Source organism: Chionomys nivalis, chromosome 3, assembly GCF_950005125.1.
Source record: "Chionomys nivalis chromosome 3, mChiNiv1.1, whole genome shotgun sequence".
NCBI classification, from domain to species: domain Eukaryota; kingdom Metazoa; phylum Chordata; class Mammalia; order Rodentia; family Cricetidae; genus Chionomys; species Chionomys nivalis.
In genome coordinates, this window is record NC_080088.1 from 117,477,178 (window position 1) to 117,490,197 (window position 13,020).

General features: G+C 42.0%; 1 protein-coding gene across 3 annotated transcripts in view; it reads left to right on the forward strand.

Moving 5' to 3' along the window:
• Med13l (mediator complex subunit 13L) overlaps window positions 1–13,020 on the forward strand; it is a 236,278-nt gene that overhangs the window by 121,245 nt on the left and 102,013 nt on the right. For all 3 annotated transcript variants that reach the window (XM_057763673.1, XM_057763675.1, XM_057763674.1), the window contains exon 3: window positions 3,462–3,546. In XM_057763673.1, coding sequence (XP_057619656.1) covers window positions 3,462–3,546 — 85 coding nt within the window. The remainder of the gene's footprint in view (window positions 1–3,461; window positions 3,547–13,020) is intronic.

A 13,020-nucleotide genomic window follows, 5' to 3' on the forward strand; every position in this document is an offset into this window, starting at 1 on the left:
TTTAAGAACATAAAATAAAATGATAGTGGTCATTCTAAAGTGCTTGAGAAGAGTGGTTACTGGGGATGAACTTGGATTTCTGAAGTCAGTGTCACATTTTAGGATTTCTTTTTCAGTGTGAGCAATCACAGCAACATTGGGCTGTTTCCTGCACAGCTGTCTTCTGAAGGTCTTGCTCAGTGCATCCAGAAATCTAATTCTCTGACCTCCTTTAATAGAAAATTTTCTGGCTTTACACAAGTCCTGTGATCCTTTGAAATGCTAACATGGGTCATGTCTCAACTGCCACTGTGCTGAACAGAAACCTTCATTAAAATTCTGGTTATCATGCAACTGGCAGAGGACCCATGCTGTTAGAGACTCCTTAGGAAGACGTTAGCCTGGTGAAATGCATGTCACAGCCACTGCAGGGCTGCAATCCTTTAACGCTGCAAATAGGTCAGAGCAAACAGCATTTCTGTTTCAGTTCTGTCCCTAATATTTTATCCTCTGGTCCTTATTTGACCGATGAATTGACAATGGAAAAGCTAAATGCATTTCTGATATAGATTTGCTAAGTGAAACCAAATGTTCTACATCCATGAGCAGTTCAAGAGAGCAGCATATTGAGTGGGTTGGATTTGATATAAATAAGTCCATTTAGTTATTAATGACTTCAAATAGATTTTACAAGGCAATTAATGACAGCAAAATGGTGATCAATGATACTGTGTGTAATTGGATTTTTATGGATATGATGCTATATTTCAGAATTAATGTGACATTATGCTACTTTGTTACTCAATTTTTTGTTAAGTCAATATTTTAAAGAAAGCAGATACGTTAAAAATTCTCTATCTTAACTATTATTTGGTATATAGTCCGTTGTGAAATTGGTAAGTGCTATCTTATTGCAATGTCTGCTTATTTTACCATTCTTGGGGAATAGGTGTGAGAATTGGAAAGTTTCAGTTTTTAACTAGTTTTATGCATTGGACAGCACAATTGAAAACAAAGACTGGGGGGCAGATTCTCAGTCTCCCTTTAGATCATGTTCCCTTAGCCAGCAAATCTAACAAGGGACAGTCCTCTCCTGTGCCTTGCGTTTGTGGATTTGAACAAAAGTTCTTTTCCAGTAGTTTAATGGCTACATGAGGAGTCTATTTTCCACTAGTGTGCTGCTCTCCCTTCCCCATCCGGCTTTTGCAGTGGCTGATGTGCTTGCTGAAATCAGTGTTCTGGATAATAGGTTTCAGTAGTTCTAATGCCTGAGGTTAAAAAGCAGTGGGGGAGTAAGAAGTGTTTCTGATGTCTAGATGTTCATTTTAGCTGTTGCTGCAGTAGTGATACATTAAAGAGACCATATGTCTGTCAAAGCTCAGAGGGAACCATTCTGGTTTAGATTGTGCACAGGGTGAGGATGGATGCAGGACCTGAGTGCTGCTGTCTGTCTCTCTTCCCCACTTTCCCTGCATCTCATCACCAATTTTGCTAATAGAACAGGGTGGTGTATGCTGGGAAACTTCAAGCCACTGAGTGTTTGCTGCTTTGACATTTTGCCACATCGACACTTGGAACCTTTTATATGGCCTTTCGTTTAAAGAAGCATATTAATTCTGCAAGATGCAGTGTTTTAGAAGTTGGGAAACATTATAAACTGAAGATTTTGAGTATTTGGATGCTAAGCAGTGATTACTGCTATTTAAAATTTTCTTTATAGAGTAGTGTCTTCTACAAACCATTTAATGTTTTCACAGTTTATCTGATCTAGCTTTACAGTCCCAGCAAGGTGACCGTGTGCCAAGAGAATGTGTCTGCACACAGTAGCTGCAGCAGCACTTACTTTAGTTGCCATTCTTCTGCTGTAACACTTAAAATAGCAGGACGGTATGTTTGCATCTAGGAATTCTTTATTTTGATTGACACTTTCCACTCTTTTATTATACAGAACTATTTGGTTTCTTGTGCCTTTTTCTTCTGATACCAAGAGTTTAAATTGATAAATATAGCCTATAAAACACTTTTCTTACTACATTTTTATTCATATAGATTAATATTTAACTAGGAAGCTTGAAGTCTAGATTTAAAATGTTGTATTTATTGCCGGGCAGTGGTGGCGCATGCCTTTAATCCCAGCACTCAGGAGGCAGAGGCAAGCAGATCTCTGTGAGTTAAAGGCCAACCTGGTCTACAAGAGCTAGTTCCAGGATAGGCTCCAAATCTACAGAGAAACCCTGTCTTGAAAAACAAAAACAAACAAAAAAAATGTTGTATTTATCACTGAATGATTTGTAGGACTCATGAAGAGAAAGCCTAATCTGCTCACATGTCCCTACACACTTGGTGACTGTTGCCTTTGTCCTCAGTCTGTAGGTTTCCTTCTCATTCATGAGAACCCAAATCCACTGTCAGTATAGTTGCCTTACCACAGCTAACTCTTGCTTGAACCTCAGTATCAAATAGGATGGAGCGCTGCCTTGAGGTCCTCCCCCCAAATATATATTTAGGAAAAGAAAAAGAATTTTAGGACTCTGTGGGCATTGGATTCTTTTGGAGTGACTTATAGGTCCATGGCAAGCACGCTATTTCCCTCAGATGCTAAGCATTTCTAAAATTATAAATCTTGGGAGTAATTTAATATTGTAGCTAGAGTTAATTTTTAGCAATCTGTCCAAATTCTTTATAATCCTATCTAGATATGTTTTCGTTTAAACAGTGGTGTATAATTCAAATACTTTTGGGAATCATCTCCTCAGTCTAGTTATTACTTTATAACACCTTTGCTCTGTCCCCCACCCCACCCCAAGATAAGGTTTCTCTGTAGCTTTGGAGCCTGACCTGGAACTTGCTCTGTAGACCAGGCTAGCCTCAAACTCAGAGAATCCACCTGCCTTTGCTTCCCAAATGCTGGGGTTAAAGATATGCACCACCACCACCTGGTTTACCTTTATTACTTTTTTTTTTTTTTTTTTTTTTTTTTGGTTTTTCGAGACAAGGTTTCTCTGTAGCTTTGGTGCCTGTCCTGGAACTAGCTCTTGTAGACCAGGCTGGTCTCGAACTCCCAGAGATCCGCCTGCCTCAGCCCCCCAAGTGCTGGGATTAAAGGCGTGCGCCACCACGGCCCGGCTACCTTTATTACTTTTAAGTAGAAGTCCCTCAAAATTGAACTTTGAGATTTAGGAAAGTTGCTTTGAGAGTATTAACAAGAACTCGCGCTTTGAAGGATGGAGAGGCCAATGGGAGTGCCATGGCTCCATGACCACACTTGGAAGGCTGAAACCTATTCTTTTTTTCCTTCATTCCCACCTCATACCTGTGGTTAGTATTTACCTTTCCCTTTCTGTTCCCTGTGAGATTGAGATTAAATCCTTTGAATTAACTCATTAACTTTGCATTAGAAAAAAAATGTGTCAAAGTTTCTTTTTATTTGGATGTCCTTTTTACTGGTTCTTTTTTTTTTCTTTTTTCTTGTTTCTTTTCAGTTGTGGAAGAAGGACTCTGGGAAAATGGCCTTTCCTACGAATGTAGGACGCTGCTCTTCAAAGCAATCCACAATCTGTTAGAAAGGTAAGAAAGGGGGCAGTGGCGTGGCTCTGAGCTCAGGATTGCCCAATTTCACTTGGGGTCATTTGCAGCATGATAGTTATGTGTGTAAATTTTCTGTTTGTTTTCTATTTATAGAAAAGCTTTAGGGACTGTATATAGAATTGTGTGTGTCTTCTCTCCCCCGCCCCGGTCCATACATGTTTGTTGTTCAGTTTCTCCTGTTTATTTCTGGAACCGTTCAGACTCATCAGCATTGTTTTTTTTAATGGTTTGACTACTTAAGTATATGCTTCCCAAGGCCAAGTCTGTCCTCTCTGTAAGCATAGAATCACTCATGAAAGTGGCAGGATAGTCTCTAACCCTCGCTGTAGTAGAGAGGTTGTCAGGTTTTGCAGTTATGTTTCTTGCAACAAGGTAATATATTTATGTTTCATAGCTCTACAAATCTAGGGAAGTTCTTTCTCTCTTAATGTTCTTGCTGATACTGATGAGTTAGGTCTTAGCTTGGCTCCTCAGTTTGAGGCTCGCTCTTCCTTCCTTCCTTCCTTCCTTCCTTCCTTCCTTCCTTCCTTCCTTCCTTCCTTCCTTCCTTCCTTCCTTCCTTCCTTCCTTCCTTCCTCCCTCCCTCCCTCCCTCCCTCCCTCCCTCCTTCCCTCCCTCCCTCCCTCCCTCCCTCCCTCCTTCCTTTATTTTTTCCAAGACAAGGTTTCTCTGTGGCTTTGGTTCCTGTCCTGGAACTAGCTCTTGTACACCAGGCTGGCCTCGAACTCACAGAGCTTCATCTGCCTCTGCCTCCCGCGTGCTGGGATTAAAGGTGTGCCACCACCGCCGGGCTTCGAGGCGGTTTTTTGTGGTTTGATTAGGGTTTATGCTTTTTAAAAGAATGCCGCAGAAGTGAAGCTGCCCCTACCCTAGTGTTACGGTAGCTGACACATGGCAGCAGTGTTAGATCTGCAGTCACGTGTTGGGAGTGGTGTTTTCTGTCAGGTTTGTGAACTGTGACCCTGGTTGGCTCCACCCCTTTTGTTATTTGGGCAGACCAGTAGGACTATGGATGCTCCCTCTCTTCTAAACCATCCTCACTAGAATCATTATTGCTGTTATGACTGATCCTGATTCGAAATGTCACCGTTCCTTCTCTTACTAGTTGGCAGTCTGTTAGGAAGAAGAAGGTTTCACATTTTTGGCCTAGTCAGTCCCTCTGCCTCTTGCTTCTCTGCCTCTCCTCCTCTCCCCTCCATCTCCTTCTTCCCTGCCCCACAGATCTACTCACATACATAAATAAGCTTGGGCTCTTTGAGCTGGTCTAGTGGCACACAACTCTCATTTTATGACTTTAGAAGCAGAAACCAGAGGATGAGGAGTTCAAAGCCACCCTTTAGAATACATATTGAGAGCTGTTCTCAAAACAGACATTCATTCCATGAATTATATACTTCATTGCTGTCATTTAGGATGATGCCCATGTTCTTGTAGAGCTGACTGAAGAATATTGATGCTAGTTGTCCTTTTGCACAGTCATTGCTGAAGTGCCTTCTTTCCTTCTGGTACAAGATTCTTTCAGGCTCTTCCGTGGTGTTCTGAAGGGTAGACATAGATTACTAAGAATTGCTTAGTTATGAGCTTCAGTGGGAATTATTGTTCCCTTCTCTCCAGAGTCTGTAGAGGATGCCCTGAGGTCATCAGAGCTGAAAAGGCATTGTAGTCCTATTAAATTCATATTCCAGTTGCTGGCTAGACAGGGAGACTATCACTGTATCAATCACCACCATGCAAGCCATTTAAAAAGATTCTTCCTATCAAATGTCTGTCTGTCTGTCTGTCTGTCTGTCTCTCTCTCTCTCTCTCTCTCTCTCTCTCTCTCTCTCTCTCTCTCTCTCTTTTTAAATATTTTGGATCCTAGCACTACTTTGCTCTGCACTTTTCCAAGAAGGTGTCACATGTATGAAGAAGCATTCTTTTGATGATCAGATAATCATGAATTAAGTCTTTGACAATTCTTTGTCATTACTCCCACCAAGTAAGCAAGAACAAAAGTATACCCAAACCCATTCAGGAAAACAGGAAAAATTTACTGTTTGCATAATTCTTTGTCAAATAAAGGGCTCATCAAGAATATGTCTTTAAATGGGGTTCTACAGTATGTAGAACAAAGCATATTTTTAATATTGCAACTCACTGGACTTTTAAATCATGATTGATTTCTTCTAGAAAACATGACTTTTTCTCAGTCCCATATTTTAGCATTTTTCTTTGTTGTAAAAAACTAGAAGAATATAAAAACTGAGTGGAAGGACATATATGTAAGTTCCTTATTCAGGGCTTATGAATTTTTATTTATAATAGAAACTAAAGCCCAGGCCAAATCGAACCATTATTTTTAAGAAATTATGTGTGACATATACAGTAAAATTTGGGTCTCAGTTTTGTTCAAAGTTGGCAACATTCAGCCTTAAATGAGAAGCCTGCTAGTTAGACGTGGTTTTGTTAAAGTGGTACTGTATTTCACATACTTTGTCAATAATTATTATTTTCCTATAAATTTCATTGTTTTGTACTATTTGACAGTCTCAGAATAGCCTGTTGCAGTTCTCCCCTGGGAATCAGTTTTGAGACAGTGAGCAGAGCAGCTTTTACCGTAGAGAACACTTCATGACCAATCTTCCTCATTGTGACTCTTGGGTAACTTAAGGTCCTTTTGTCCTGTTAAATATTCACTCACTCTCTTTCAGACTTGAGGTGGCTACATTCTGTGACTGAAACTCCTCTGCTGGTGAGACAGGGAAGCATTGTAAATGGTAGTCCCTGGCTCTCTTAATTCACTGACAGCAGAATCTGGATGACAAATTCATACTTTATCTTTTATTTTTTTCCCCTTCATTTAGATCACCTACTGTAACTTTCTTTGAATCTGTGATGTCGTTTGGTGTCTGTTTCTTGCTATTTTCCATTGTTTGTTTCTGCTCACACAAGGTCATTCTGGTTTTCTAGGGTGAGTTCTGCGGTTTCCTGGCATGAAAACTGATGACCAGTTCAGTAGCAGGGCTTGTGGAATTTTAAAATCTTTTTGTTTAGTTTATCTATTTATAAAGCTTGAACAAGTGATTCATTCTGCTTTTAATTTTTTAGATTAAAAGATTAGTGTAAAGATGCTTAATTAAAAGGAAATTTCATTCACTACCTTGAAAAACTTTTGCTTAGGTCAGAGGAGTTGTGCAAATTTATGAAAGGCTAACAATGATGTCACTGCAGCGACTCGTTAAGAGCGGTTTCACTACAGGAGTTCAGTAATGCTGTCATTTTCACACAGAAGAGCACTGCATTCTGGGTTACTGTTGACTGGTCCTGAAGCACCACTCTATTGATAATTCTGTAGGCAGTTTTAAATTGTAAGCAGTGTGACTTCAGATCCTCTCTTCTCTTGTCACCCTTCAGTGTTTGCCTGCCCTGTATTTGCACTTCTGGCCGGAGTCATTTGTCCATCTAGAAACAAACACTCCAACATGCTACTCCTACGAACATTTCCATAATGGCATCAGAGTGGAGAGAGCATCTCTGGTTGTGGTTTTCTGTTCTTTCTAGGCACTCATTCCTAGAAATCCTTTTCCTTAATTACCCGCAGAGGCAGGAGGTGTTTTGGGTCTCGGCTTCATCATCTAACGAACGGTGCAGTGTGAGCCTTGGCCCCCACACTCTGCCCTTCTCTTTATGAGAACACTGTGTGGCTGGCTGCCCTTACAGCTAAGAGAAAGACAGTGAGGATTGCTGTTTTTTAGAGTGGAGTCAGCATGGTAGTCACCTGCTCCATCCTGGGATTCTGGTCTGCAACATCCTTCTGTGGTCCCTCTTCCTTGAGGACTTCCATCATGTGAGCAGGTTCTGAAGGACTTTGTTTCGTCCTCAGAATGTACTTAGTGTTAGAATGTGATTTGCACTGAGCACTCAGAAATCTCTTTTCCTGTTACTTTGTTGTTTTTATTTTGAAAGCTATTTTTTGGAGCCATATTTAGTCATCTGTAAAAAAGATTATACTGGAGATTTCATTTTCTTGTTTTAAATTTATCTTGCTTGTATGAGTGTTTTGCCTGCATGTATGTCTGTGTACCCAGTGTATTCCTGATGCTTTCAGAAATCAGAAGAGGGCATTGGCTCCCTATGAACTGGGATTATAGATAGCTGTGAGCCACTGCGAGTGCTGGGAACCAAACCTAGGACCTCTGAAAGTACAAGGGCTCTTAACCTCTCAGCCATCTCCCTAGGCTCATACAGCTGCTATCTATGTTCCTTCCATGTCATTGCTTGTTTGGTAATCAAACCTACATTCCTACCCTCATGTTTGTAGTTCTTATAAAATTCACCCACTCTCCTCTTCATTATTGCTCTCCATTTGGCCCCATTCTTTTCATTTTGGTGGCTGCTGCCCTGCTTTAAATGTATTGCTATTGTCTCTTTCATCAGCCAAGTTAGGCTCAGGGATACACCATTATTAGAAGTCAGAACATCCTCCCCTTCACAGTAGAGGCAGACTGTGTTCTTGCAGTGCTGTCTGCCTCACTGCCCCAGCCTCTGGTACTGCCAGGCATCCTTTGCCTCTCCTCACTGGCTTCCCGGTAGAGAGCAGAGAGCTAAGGAGCTCTCAGGAGTGATGCACACCAGGTCTGCCTATACATCATCAGCTAAGACACTGGCCACAAGGCTTAAATAGACAACAGAATAGAAACTACTGGGGAGAGACATCAAAGTTGCGTGACAATGCTTGATGCCAGTGGGTCAGGCAGAACTCTGTCTCATTGTCTTCCAGTTAGCTGCTGTTTATGGCATGGGAACAGAAAGGTTTTTGAAGTGTGTGTGTGTGTGTGTGTGTGTGTGTGTGTGTGTGTGTGTGTGTGTGTTTGTAAGAGGGGAGAGGGAGAGAGAAAGAGAATTTTGTACTCTCATTGCTTCTTTAGATATTGTCTTTGTGACTTCTTAGAATTTGAGAAGCAGAGAGTTCCAGAATTTACTGTTTTAGATCATGTCATTTTTGCTCATTTTTCTAGTCTTTCAAAAAAGTAAGTGTGCTTTTTTTTTTTTAAAGCCAATTATCTTTTTGGCTAAATGCCCAGGATGATAAAATACCATTAATTTGTATTTATCTAGACTCCCTTGTCTGGAGCTTATCCCCACTCCCCTATTACACATCTCTCTCCTTGCCCGCCTCATGATGTAAGAGTGTCTGAGCTTAGATTGTTCTTCAGTCCCCAGCCAAGTGCCCTCCACCCATGTTCATGCTGCCAGCGGTTAGGCCATGGTATCACACTGAGACTGTGCCTCCTCCTCATGGGGAACAAAGTGTGCAGTTGCTCTTCAGGAGTATTTCAGACACCTTCACTACTTCCCTTAGTATAGCTGAAGTGACTTTTCATGATATAGCAAATTCTATTACCTGTCTATGATAATGAAGTAAAAAAAATTTGAAAAATCCAAAAAATGTGTGTAGTTCAAAGACTTGGGAATATTTTTTGTACTGGAGTGCCACATTGTAGTAAACTCAAAACATCTGACACACAGCCTGGTTGGCATTAGATTTGTTACTCTGGTTTTCATTTGTAACTGTCTGAATGCTTTGGAATAAAATACGCTTGCCGGTTTTCATGGGGCTTATTGTAGTCCCCAGATGTCAGCTCACCACTGCTTTGCACACAGTGAAGAAAGTTGTGTTCTCGGTCATGCCGTGCAGCCGAGGGAAGCTTGGCAGTGTGAACTGAGATGCCTGAGAAGGGTGGTGCTCTCCCTGGTAGTGTGCCGCTGCTGTCCGACTAATGGCTGCTAGGTTTCTCTGTGCGGGGACAGCAGCTTTGGAAGACTCACGTGGCTGGGGATTGGAGCTGCACCTTGCCCAGCAGCATGTCCGTCCACACACTGTGGGCGCCATGTCTGATGGCTGGGTTAGAGACTGCCGCATAACTCTTGAATTCACCGGAGCACAGTGACAGGCGCAGCTGTAGTTGAAGAAGTGGTCATATGATACGGCACCTTGGGAATCACGTAAGAGTATGAGGAACAAGTTCATCTCCATTTTATGGAAATGACACATAGGCATGGCCTTTAAATTGGGGATCTCCTCTGCAATTGGAGGACATAAATAAAAAACTGAAAACCAGTAGTTAAAACACGAATTGTAAATATCTGGAAACAAATCTCATCTTTAGCACATCAGTCAAGTTGTTCACTTCATAATTTTTTAGCACAGAGAAGGGGTGAAGACATTGACAACTGTGGGTTTTCCCCTCTTTGGCAATAATTAAAGAATGACATTAGACACTGGGTGACTGAGAAGAGAGGTACATTTCTTTGGGTTTGCAGTAGGTACAGTGGACATTTCAGGCGAGGTCAGTCCTGTGAAAGAGCCTAAGGCTATAGTCCTTTTACAGTGGATGTGAAGTAGAGAGGCCTTGCCTACCTATACCTTGCTGTAAGAGCAGAACCCACCAGGCACAAGAGAAGCCAATGCACTGGCAGTGAGGGTGTGGGTCAGCTGGGAAGAGGGCCCTTCATCTCCTCCGCTGGACATGTTGTAGTGTCCTTGGCAGAAACTAATTTCCTGCATCTGATGAAGGGTGGGGAGGTGAAGGTGGCACTGAGGATGCTTGGCATGCAGGTGGGTAGGATGTATCTGGGTAGCTCTGACACCACAGGATGATGAAGTCAAGGTGTCATTGGGTGAATCTGTAACCAAGGAGTGTGATGTTTGGACTCGAGTCTTTGTCAGAAGTGCTAGCCAGGTGGACTTCTGCTCCTCCCAGCTGTCCGTCTGGGAAGTAACTCGCTGGATTAGTCTGCGGTTGCTGCTCAGGCACTTGTTACCTTGCGTCAGGCTTTGGGAGTAGAAATGGGAACTTGCACGTTGCAGTTAATTATTCAGAACCACATGGCACAACACAGGGGACCTTACATGCTTATGAACAACGGACCTTGCCTTCATTTTTCAGCACTGGTCTATTTTTCTTGAAATGTCGACCTTGAAGGAGCTGACGGTTAGCAGAGATGCCGGACTCTGACCTTTCACAGTTGCCTGTTAAAGTGGCATCAGTCTACCTTACAGAAGGTTGCCATCTTCATAGAAAAGTGCTTTTGAGAGTGTGGGTGATACCCAAGGTGACTATAATACATACCTGGTAGTGATTGGGGTTCCATTCTAAAGCAGATTTTGGCAGATCTAATTGTCTGCAAGCATGAGTTATAAAATTAAATGCAAAATTTGATGCTCTTCTCCCCCAAAGAGCAAAGAATGGTAGAGTGGACGTTTTATTTCTGATTCTTTTTTTTAGTCTTAAAGCTACATTTCTTTAAAATATTTGCCTAATTATGTTCTTCAAATATAATCAATGCATTCTGTAAAAGTGTCGGTTTTCCTGAATGTGTCTTAGCAGCCACAAGATCCCTTCAGTGTGATTTTAGGCTCCACTGGGAAGGGACAAGCTAGGAAGAAGTAAATTCAGAGGAATTCTTTCCTGTCACTGTGTGCCTCACGGTAAGAATGCACACACAGCAAACACGGTTAGAGTAAGAGCACCTTTCACTGTGAACAGGAAAATAGTAATAAGTTACCACTCTGGTTAGCTATTTATTTGAGCAGTACAGAGCAGGACCCAGAATGTGCCACATCACGGCATGTAAATACCCGTTGCCTGGTCATAATCACAATTCTTCCAGGAAGAGTTACGGAAACGAGTCGTCATAAATGAGTAGTAAAGCCCTGATTATAAATACAGAGAAACCACAGGCTTCACCAGAGACAGGAGCACTCTTCGGAGTTTACATAGGAGGAGAGTAGCGTAGGCAGCTCACAGGCTGTGGGCTGTTGGATATTGGGAACTCCACCGCTCAGGTCTGCTCAGAGAGCTGACGCACCTTAACTGCATGGCTGCTGTGCGTACCTGATACAGATGTTAGAACAGCCTTTGTTACGCTTCCTCTTAGTTTCTTTTCCGGGTGCACATCTGCTCCACTGTGGTCTTGTGTGGTCTTCAGCATTCCCCGGGTGCTAGTGTAATTGTGCAGCTGTCTTCCATAGCAAGCGTCTCTTCCATTTTCTCACAGGGCTTAAAGTTGACAACATCATGTTCACTTCCTTTCTGTTTGGTGTCACCTCAGAGTAGATAATGTGTGAACTTCCACCCCAAACGCAACATGACTTTATCCAACACAGTTCTTTCTCTGCAAGGCTGTGTATCCTGTTGGACATGATCCCGTGCCTGTCACCATTGCTTTTATTCAATGCACAGTAGACACTCAGTAACAGCTTTTACCAAGAGAAAAATGCTTGTGTGTTAATTCAGCCATGAGATGGACCTGGGTTTAAGACAGGAAGATGGCAGTAGGAGATATTATGGTGTAGTCACTTATGTCCTGTCTGTGTGCACAGGTATGTCTGGGCTCTGTGACTGCTAGGAAACATTTCCTCTCTGCCTTAGCCTCCTTGTCTCCAGCAGTGAACACTATGGCAGTCATCACCTCTCACAATGGTGGTGGTGATTGCAGTAGCTATCTGCAGTGTTACTGGACTGAGGACTCTGATGCTCAGGTCTGCACTATCTGTGGCAGTGTCTTCCCAGGAGAGGTGGAGTCTGGCTGGGGAAGAACCTGGTGATGCTTTACAGTTTGACTACGTATGGCCCTTTTCTTTCATATTTGCTATTCAAAATTTAATGCAAACACAGTCTCTCCCACAGAAGCATGCTTATTTAATGTGGAAACATAAAGCCAAATGATGTTCACTGAAAAGCGGAGAATGCTCACTTTCAGAATAAATCCAGTGATATTTTGATGTAACCCTGTTTCAAATTGACTCTGCCCAAAGGAGATTATATTGTGACCAGAAACTGTAGCCTGCCATTTACTGACTATTTAGACTGTAATGAACGGGGCGAGGGCTTGAATTGTTCCTCTCTAGTCCATGGTGGTGTGGGAACAACAGAGACAAAAACCAAGTACACATCTGTCTGAATATTGAGATAAGAATTGCTATGTTGCTTTCATAAGTATTTGTACGGAAAGAATTCTGACCGCTTTTCTTTAAAATGTGAATTGTTTCACTTACTGAAAATGAGAGATCATTGTATCCCATCAAGGTCAGAATGTCCATTTAATTTAACATTTTGTATTTTTTAAAATCAAGGGTACTTCTTAAAGTCTGCAGCATCTCATTCATTGTGTAGAGGGCAGTTAGGATAGGGTTGTCATTTGCCTGCATGTGAATGAACTTGATCATAACTACTGTCACACTCTTGATATTACATGTAGTGGGTTCAATTACTGTTACCATGTCCTATAAAGAAATCCTGTGACTTGACAGAAAAACACACACAGGATGGAGACAGAAGCAGGTGCAGCCGAGACTGAGTGAGGCAGACACCCTTGCTTAGGAAGCTGATGTCAAGTCTTTATTTTCATGTACAGGGTTTTTGTGCCCACAGAAAGAACACATCAGGGCAGACGATGGGTTGTCTTAAG